General features: G+C 45.2%; 1 protein-coding gene across 3 annotated transcripts; it reads left to right on the top strand.

The window, feature by feature from the left end:
* The first annotated feature begins 1,502 nt into the window (after positions 1 to 1,502).
* S1PR1 (sphingosine-1-phosphate receptor 1) lies at positions 1,503 to 7,121 on the top strand. 3 transcript variants are annotated; one of them, XM_032155231.2, is made up of 2 exons: positions 1,503 to 1,943; positions 4,423 to 5,860. In XM_032155231.2, exon 2 carries the CDS (start codon positions 4,586 to 4,588, stop codon positions 5,732 to 5,734), a length of 1,149 nt encoding a protein of 382 aa, XP_032011122.1. In that variant the 5' UTR covers positions 1,503 to 1,943; positions 4,423 to 4,585; the 3' UTR covers positions 5,735 to 5,860. The 3 variants fall into 3 exon arrangements, with proteins under 3 accessions (XP_032011122.1, XP_032011120.1, XP_032011119.1); XM_032155229.2 differs by lacking the exon at positions 1,503 to 1,943 and adding an exon at positions 1,987 to 2,607 and having other exon boundaries at positions 4,423 to 7,121; XM_032155228.2 differs by lacking the exon at positions 1,503 to 1,943 and adding an exon at positions 1,987 to 2,715 and having other exon boundaries at positions 4,423 to 7,121.
* Positions 7,122 to 9,146: the final 2,025 nt, after the last annotated feature.

The following is a 9,146-nucleotide window of genomic DNA, read 5'->3' as shown; positions in this document are numbered from 1 at the left end:
GGGCCTCCCTGGAGAGCAATGGGAAGAGACTTATACGGGAACTAGAGACTTGGAATTGGCCAGGATGCCATTGCTGGAAACATTTGCCTACTATCTAATTTTACCCAAGTGGATCATCTACAATTATATCTCATAGGTGTGTACTAAAGATGAATATTATTAAATAACAATCTGAAAAGTATTTGGACTCTGTAAAACACTTTATCAATATTGAATGTTAAACACCAGTGGTATTCACAAGAAAACAACCGATGTCCCCAAGGAAATTCTTGGACCTGTTTGAGGTTTATTATGGTGGTATGAAGTAGTGGTTAAGAGTCTGCAGCCTGTCCCACATTAACCGAGCTGCTTAATATGTCTGGGAGTCAATTTCCTTGTTTGTAAAATTAGAATAATTATAGTGCCTAACTTGTCAGATTAAATGAATTAATGTGTAACACTATGTGCAAATACTAAAAGTACAATGTTACATGAGATATCATAGGCAGACAATGAGAAGTTTTAGAAAACATTCATTAATAGGCATATGTATACACTTTGTATGCATACGTAGAAAATGAGTGGTTTTAAAAGGACATTCATTAGCATACTTTTATATGCATTTTGTAGACATGTACAGTCAGAAATGCAGCAAATGTAAAACTTTAAGTCTAGAAGTCTGTTTCCCTCTAGGAACATACATTTCATTTCCTTAACTGTTTATTGACTGATAGCGTTTGAGCCACAAGGCAAGGCATTTGCAGTATTTAGGTTTTGGAACCCAGCTCTGCCACTCACTAGCTGGGAAATCTACAAGTCACCTTAGTTGTCTGAATGACACTTCTCTCAACAATAAAATGGCCAGCAATGCTTGCTTACTTCACAGAGCAGTAAGGTTAAATTAACCTAGCACATGCTTGATACAGACTAGGTGTGAAATTTCACTTTGATTCCTTTGGCTTTAAAGAATGCATAAATTAGTGTGGGTGGAGGCGGGTGAAGCGGGGGAATGCCAAGTCCCCCGTTTTGTTGTGCTGGGTAGACACAATAGACCTCTTCCCCTTTAAGCGAAATAAGTCTTCAAATCCAGTTATGATCTACTCTGGAGTCTTAGAGGACCGTTATCTTAGTTTCCAGATTATATGCACTGTACTGTTGTTGAAGCTGTGGGTATGTATTGGGTGCGTCGCTGTCGATGAATGCTTTAAAACAGCTGTGAATTAACTGTCACTTCTTTTTTTTTTTTTTTTTTTTGGCAAACTCACAAAATCACAGAAGTCAGGGGTCTGTTGTTTATTCATTCTGCCTCCTTCTGAGTCATTCAGGTACAGGGTGTGTCTTGCCAATTGAAACTGCACAGCGGAGGAAGTTTTTGAGTTCACATCTGCCGGGATGGGAAGGCAGTGCGACCAGGGACTGGGTGGAAACCTTTACAACAGTAGTGCAAGGGCAGAAGCGTCCTGAGCTTGTCACGCAGGCAGATCTGACCAAGGCCGCCTCTCAGCCTCAGATTCTTAAGTAGCATCTAAGCAAAAGAAAAGGGTGGGCAAAGTGCTAGTAATGAGATTTGAGGCCTCTGAGTCGACTCCCAAGTAGAACGTGAGAGAAGGGTGCCGGCTCCTGCTGGGCAGCTGCCCTTGCTCCGCAGCTCCGGGCCGAGAATCTTCTCCTTTGGAAATTCCGGAGCTGCCCAGGCGTTTTGAATCTCTCAGGACTCAGCAGCAGCCCACCTCCTTAACGACGTCTCCATTGGCCAGAATCTGGGACACACAGCCTGACTTTGTGCTCAGCTGAGGGAAACCCCTCGCCCAACACCAAAACCGGCGCTGGCTCATTTCTCTGTGCACTCCGGGAAAGCCACTGCCCCTCAGGCCGCAGTTTCGAGGAGCACCAGGATCTGGGGTGGCAGGGGGAGTACAGGAACCTCCCGGTCCATTCTCCCTCCCGGGCTGCTTCTCTCCCCGGTACCTCTCGCAGCCCCTTCCCAGCCTATCCTCCCCAGAGCGCCGCCGACACTCGCCCGGCCGCGGCTCAGGTTTTCTGCTGGCCGCGCGAAAGTGGCTCGGGGAGCTCCTGGCCACAAGCTCAGCACACCGATCCTCCTAGGGCTGCAGGGGGTCTGGGACCAGGGCGGTGCGCTACGAGACTCCGGGCCGTCCTCTGCCCCCTCGGACTTTTCGAGAGAAAAGTTTCCAAAGTCTCTCCACCTCCTTTTTTTTAGGGGCTCTGGAGAATCCTCTCCACCGCCAGGGATCAGCGTCTATCTGGGCGAGGGCAGTGATTTATACAGTAGAATCCAGGGGTTACCGGGCTCCGCCCCTTCTCTCTCTCTCTTTTTTTCTTTCATTTGTTGTTTGGGGAGGAGGGGTTCTTTCTTTTTTTTTTTTTTTCTGCTTCTGCCCCAGATCTTTCCTGGACAGTGCGTCTCAGCAGTTCAGATCCGAGGGCCCCCAGCTGGCAGAGGGCGTGGGGGGTTAAGGCATTAACCCCTCCCAGCCTCTTCCTGAAGAAACCACCCAGCCTTGGCGCGGCGCTGGGTGACTTCGCGTAGCAGGCAGGGAACTGGCCGCGGCGAGCGGGACTGGCCATTGGAGTGCTCCGCTGCAGAGGGAGGGGACCCCGACTCGAGTAAGTTTGCGAGAGCACTACGCAGTCAGTCGGGGGCAGCAGCAAGATGCGGAGCGAGCCGTACAGATCCGGGGCTCTCCGAACGCAACTTCGCCCTGCTTGAGCGAGGTAGGGGGCGGCGAATGGCTGGGGACGCGGGCGCCGGGAGCCCGGTTGCGGTAGGGCTTAGGTGTCAGAAACGAATTTTTAAGTCAACAAGGCAAACAAAAACTTTGAAAACATGCATCTCCGGGCGCTGAAAATTTGCATCTCTGGGCTACTAAGGAGCCCATCTCGATCAGATTGTTCTTGGGCACTTGTGATTTATGGAGTTTGGAAAAAAGGTTAATTCCCAACTGTGGAACCTACGGGGGTAGGGGCAGTGAAACTGCAGTTGGTCAGAGGAACAGAAGGGAAGGCGTTAAATTTTGGAAATCTTATAGACAAAGAATACGGTGGGTGGTGTGGGGCGTGGGTAATGGCTTAAACTAGTACTGCCCAGGAGCAGGGTATAACATTAGTTGGGGGAAAATGCGGAGCTTCTTGGCTTGAGCAGCCTCTGCTGTTGGTGGAGTTGCTGGGATTGTTCTCATCTCTATTACCTCATTGTATTGCATTGCTGCATTACCTTGAAATATTTAAGCAACTTAGAAGTAGACTTCTGCTGACCAGTGCCGTCTTAGAAAGTTTCTTTGTAACTTTCTAGTCCTAGGAGAGGAGTCAAGGTGTTGGGGGACTGCAGTAAATAAAACTGCCCACGCAAATTTAGCAATGCACCAGGGAGCAGTTTAATGTGAGTTTCTGAAGAGTAGTTTTGCAATCGAAATTAGAAATGTGGTAGCATGTATTATTGCTGTCATGAGTAGTTTGATTTCTCTTTTGTGTATGTTTTGGCTAAACAAAGCAAAAAATACTTATGCAATCAACTAATGGACGAAACTTCTGGGATTTGCTGCAATCTGTTATGAATGGTTTTAACTGAATACCTTAAAATTTACTTGCCCTGGCTTGGGGGCGGGGGGAGTGGGGGGGGGGGGGGAGGCGGGGAGAAGAAGAAGAAGAAAGAAAAGGCAGTCGCTTCACGGAGGCGCTAAGCTTTCCTGTTTACTGCAAGGCGGGGCGGGCCTGGCTGCCCACACCTCACTGCGCCCTCGGACCCTAAGCACACCTGCTCCTAGAGAGTTATTAATAGAGCCCCCAAATGACTTACGCTTTCAAATGATTTTCCTGCAAATCTGATTTCTTGCATGGCAATTAGGAGGTGGTGCTAGTATCTTTGAACTGGGGGGCTGGGGGTGGGCATGGGGGACAGAGGTGTGTGTCTTCGCCCTCAGACTGGCTGTTGAGTCTTTTCCGAGGAGAGACGTGGGCTGGTATTGAGCGTGCAGCTGAGCTGGTGACTGCTTCAGAGAATCTCATGGCTGGAAATACCGGGGTGAGGGGGTGTGCGGTGGTGAGAAGGCAGGAGTGGAGTTAAAATGGGGTGTGTTCTCTAGGTTTCCCATTCCTCCCACTCCGTTTTCCTTTTCATCATCTTTTTTTTTTTTTTTTGGTCAACCCACAGCCAACATCATAATTCCCATTTCCCTTTGAGTGAATGTGGCCATAGAGTTTCTCCCTCTCTTTTTCTTCCCCCTCTTCCTTTTTTGAAAAAAGAAAGAAAAGGAAGAAAAAAAGATAGTTGGATTTTTTAAAAAAAATCTCTCTCCCTGAGCTCTCCCCAAGTTTCTTTAAAACAAACCAACAACAACACAACTGGAGCAGTGCCTTAGCTAGAATGAATTATGCCAGTATGCTGTGGCTCTTTCCCTGACTCTCTCCTCTGACTTGTTTAAGGCTGCGGTTTCTGAGGCCCTCTCCAGCCAAGGAAAAGCTACACAAAAAGCCTGGATCACTCATCGAACCACCCCTGCAGCCAGTGAAGGCTCTCTCGCCTCGCCCTCTAGCGTTCGTCAGGAGTAGCGCCACCCCGGCTTCCTGGGGACACAGGATTGGCACCATGGGGTCCACCAGCGTCCCGCTGGTCAAGGCCCACCGCAGCTCGGTCTCTGACTACGTCAACTATGATATCATCGTCCGGCATTACAACTACACAGGAAAGCTGAATATCAGCGCGGACAAGGAGAACAGCATTAAACTGACCTCGGTGGTGTTCATTCTCATCTGCTGCTTTATCATCCTGGAGAACATCTTTGTCTTGCTGACCATTTGGAAAACCAAGAAATTCCACCGACCCATGTACTATTTTATTGGCAATCTGGCCCTCTCAGACCTGTTGGCAGGAGTAGCCTACACAGCTAACCTGCTCTTGTCTGGGGCCACCACCTACAAGCTCACTCCCGCCCAGTGGTTTCTGCGGGAAGGGAGTATGTTTGTGGCCCTGTCAGCCTCCGTGTTCAGTCTCCTCGCCATCGCCATTGAGCGCTATATCACAATGCTGAAAATGAAACTCCACAACGGGAGCAATAACTTCCGCCTCTTCCTGCTGATCAGCGCCTGCTGGGTCATCTCCCTCATCCTGGGTGGCCTGCCCATCATGGGCTGGAACTGCATCAGTGCGCTGTCCAGCTGCTCCACCGTGCTGCCGCTGTACCACAAGCACTATATCCTCTTCTGCACCACGGTCTTCACTCTGCTTCTGCTCTCCATCGTCATTCTGTACTGCAGGATCTACTCCTTGGTCAGGACTCGGAGCCGCCGCCTGACTTTCCGCAAGAACATTTCCAAGGCCAGCCGCAGCTCTGAGAAGTCGCTGGCGCTGCTCAAGACCGTAATTATCGTCCTGAGCGTCTTCATCGCCTGCTGGGCACCGCTCTTCATCCTGCTCCTGCTGGATGTGGGCTGCAAGGTGAAGACCTGCGACATCCTCTTCAGAGCGGAGTACTTCCTGGTGTTAGCTGTGCTCAACTCCGGCACCAACCCCATCATTTACACTCTGACCAACAAGGAGATGCGTCGGGCCTTCATCCGGATCATGTCCTGCTGCAAGTGCCCGAGCGGAGACTCTGCTGGCAAATTCAAGCGACCCATCATCGCCGGCATGGAATTCAGCCGCAGCAAATCGGACAATTCCTCCCACCCCCAGAAGGACGATGGGGACAACCCAGAGACCATTATGTCTTCTGGAAACGTCAACTCTTCTTCCTAGAACTGGAAGCTGTCCACCCACCGGAAGCGCTCTTTACTTGGTTGCTCGCCACCCCAGTGTTTGGAAAAAAATCTCTGGGCTTCGACTGCTGCCAGGGAGGAGCTGCTGCAAGCCAGAGGGAGGAAGGGGGAGAATACGAACAGCCTGGTGGTGTCGGGTGTTGGTGGGTAGAGTTAGTTCCTGTGAACAATGCACTGGGAAGGGTGGAGATCAGGTCCCGGCCTGGAATATATTTCCTCCCCCCTGGAGCTTTGATTTTGCACTGAGCCAAAGGTCTAGCATTGTCAAGCTCCTAAAGGGTTCATTTGGCCCCTCCTCAAAGACTAATGTCCCCATGTGAAAGCGTCTCTTTGTCTGGAGCTTTGGGGAGATGTTTTCCTTCACTTTAGTTTCAAACCCAAGTGAGTGTGTGCACTTCTGCTTCTTTAGGGATGCCCTGTGCATCCCACCCCCCACCCTCCCTTCCCTTCATACCCCTCCTCAAAGTTCTTTTACTTTATACTTTAACTACCTGAGTTATCAGAGCTGGGGTTGTGGAATGATCGATCATCTATAGCAAATAGGCTATGTTGAGTACGTAGGCTGTGGGAAGATGAAGATGGTTTGGAGGTGTAAAACAATGTCCTTCGCTGAGGCCAAAGTTTCCATGTAAGCGGGATCTGTTTTTTGGAATTTGGTTGAAGTCACTTTGATTTCTTTAAAAAACATCTTTTCAATGAAATGTGTTACCATTTCATATCCATTGAAGCCGAAATCTGCATAAGGAAGCCCACTTTATCTAAATGATATTAGCCAGGATCCTTGGTGTCCTAGGAGATATAGACAAGCAAAACAAAGTGAAAACTGAATGGATTAACTTTTGTGAACCAAGGGAGATTTCTTAGCAAATGAGTCTAACAAATATGACACCTGTCTTTGGCACTTTTGTTGATGTTTATTTCAGAATGTTGTGTGATTCATTTCAAGCAACAGCATGGTTGTATTTTGTTGTGTTAAAAGTACTTTTCATGATTTTTGAATGTATTTGTTTCAGCAGAGGTCATTTTATTGGATTTTTCTAACCTGTGTTAACACCATTGAATGTGTATTTCTTAAGAAAATACCACCCTCTTGTGCCCTTAAAAGCATTACTTTAACTGGTAGGGAACACCAGAAACTTTTCAGTCCAGCTGTTCGTTAGATAGTAATTGAGATATGTATAAATATTACAAAGAATAAAAATATATTACTGTCTCTTTAGTATGGTTTTCAGTGCAATTAAACCAAGGGATGTCTTGTTTTTTTTTTTTTTTTTAAATAGTATTTAATAGGTTTCTGACTTTTGTGGATCATTTTGCACATAGCTTTATCAACTTTTAAACATTAATAAACTGATTTTTTTAAAGATCCCTTAGTGAAGAGCATTCTTAAAAATAATTATTGAGTCATCTATTGTATTGTGTAGCTCTTTGGAATGAAAGGACAAATTTCTGTTATTCTTTAAGGGATTTTTACCTTAACTAGGGTGTGAAAAAAAATGTGGTTTGTTTAGAAACCACTCTATCTTTTTCAGGAAGAGAAACTTCAATAAGTTAACACTGAAGAGTAGTAAAGAATGAGATAAAACCCACCAACCTTCTGAATACCACATTGGTTAGTAAGTAGAATTGTTTGAGTTTTAAATTGCATTTAAGCCAAATAAATTAAATGCAATAATTCTGTCATCGAATATGGGCTTTTAAAGAAATTACACACAAAAATGTGGTTTTAGATCTAGTTTAAATGATGAGACTCAATCATCATTCAAACCCATCAAAAAAGCATACATTCTTGGCCTTTCACCAACATGTTGGGGAAGTGGGGATATGGATATGGGTATTAAATCATGTTTTTGTTTTTTTTTTTTTTTTTCAGGACACTGTCTTGGCTTCTCCCAGCCTATCTTCTGAACCACATAGAAGTATACAGTATCAGTGAAGCAGCTAGCTGTAAAATGTGGGCTGAGTAGGACAATACTTTTATCTGAAAACCTTCAATTCATAGTATCTGAAAGCATTAACATTCTGTCATTAATTTTTTCAATTACAAAATGAAGGCACTTCGCAAGCATCGCAGACTTATTGTAATAGTTAATTCTTGTTTTTGATTATTGTCATCTTTTGGGGGATTGAAGTATTTTGGCATGTTTGGCTCTCTAATCTTATTGCTACTTTCAGAATTTGTGCTTTCAAGTGTCATTGAATATGCACAGGACACAGTTGGGACATGAAGATAAACCTCACCTAATAGAGTAGATGTCATTTCTGGGTAAGGTTAACTGTGGGAAACAGAAATGTGTTCACTAAGGAAACCTTAGGTCACAACCTCCAGTTTCCTGAAGGAAATGCCAAAAATGCTCCAAAGACAAAAGGCTGGAAACAAACTGGAATGTCTCTCTCCATCTGTCTGCTAAGGCGGAAGGAATGATTTCATGTTACATTCACTTCCTAGACTTTCATTACAGAGTCAAGCATAATGGAAAAGTATGTCCATTTTGTGTTTCTGTGGAAGATAAAATGTTCATATTCTCAGACTTATCTTCATAAGCACAGTAGTGATTCATGATATGGGGAAAGATGGGATAGGGTGGCTGGCTTTGGGAGATGGGGAGCTCTTTGGTGACACTTTTCCTCCCGTGAACACATTATCCAGTGATTAGATGTACTTTCTTCCTGGAAACTCCAGACTGTGCATTTCATTCCAAGAAAGCTGGGTAGTCATAGACTGTGGTTTTCCTGGGCACATGTGTGGTAGAGCCCCAGATCGGACCAAGAAGCAAAGACTTAAGAAGAAGGAATCCTTGGTTGTTTCCCAACGTGAATATCTGGTTTTAATTCAGTGTATTCTCAGAAGTAAGAATGAGAAAAAAATCTTAGTAATTATATGTTTATGCGAAAAAAATACACATATAAGGCTTTGATTTTAAAATTGTAGTGTTTTTCAAGAGGGGTGAAAAAGGTCCTGGACAATACTTGACATATTCTTGTAAAAAGTTCAATTGACTCAAAATAGGAAAGTTATGAAGTAACATCATATAATACCTTATCCCCAACAATATTAAATGTGATTACAATTTTACAGAATATTCAAATCAAAATGTTATATAATACAAATTATTATTCTTGCTTTTACATCTCCTTAGAAGGAGAAACATTTAATTGTTTTAAAAATGTTTTATTTATTTTTTAGAAACGAGGTGTCGCCTTCTTGCCCAGGCTAGTATGCAGTGGCACAATCATAGCTCACTGCAGCCTTGAATTCTTGGGCCCAAGTGATATTCCTGCCCCAAGCCTCCCAAGTAGCTGGGACCACAGGCACGTGCCACCATGCCTGGCTAATTTTTTTTTTTTTAATGTTTTGTAGAGACAGCATCTCAGTATGTTGCCCAGGCTGA

Source organism: Hylobates moloch, unplaced genomic scaffold (genome assembly GCF_009828535.3).
Source record: "Hylobates moloch isolate HMO894 unplaced genomic scaffold, HMol_V3 SCAFFOLD_5, whole genome shotgun sequence".
In the NCBI taxonomy this organism is placed as follows: domain Eukaryota; kingdom Metazoa; phylum Chordata; class Mammalia; order Primates; family Hylobatidae; genus Hylobates; species Hylobates moloch.
The sequence above is the reverse complement of the archived record's forward strand: the minus strand, read 5'-3'. Positions and strand labels throughout refer to the sequence as shown.

Coding starts and splice junctions, on each gene's coding strand:
- S1PR1 (XM_032155229.2), top strand. CDS start 4,586: ATGGGGTCCACCAGCGTCCCGCTGGTCAAGGCCCACCGCAGCTCGGTC.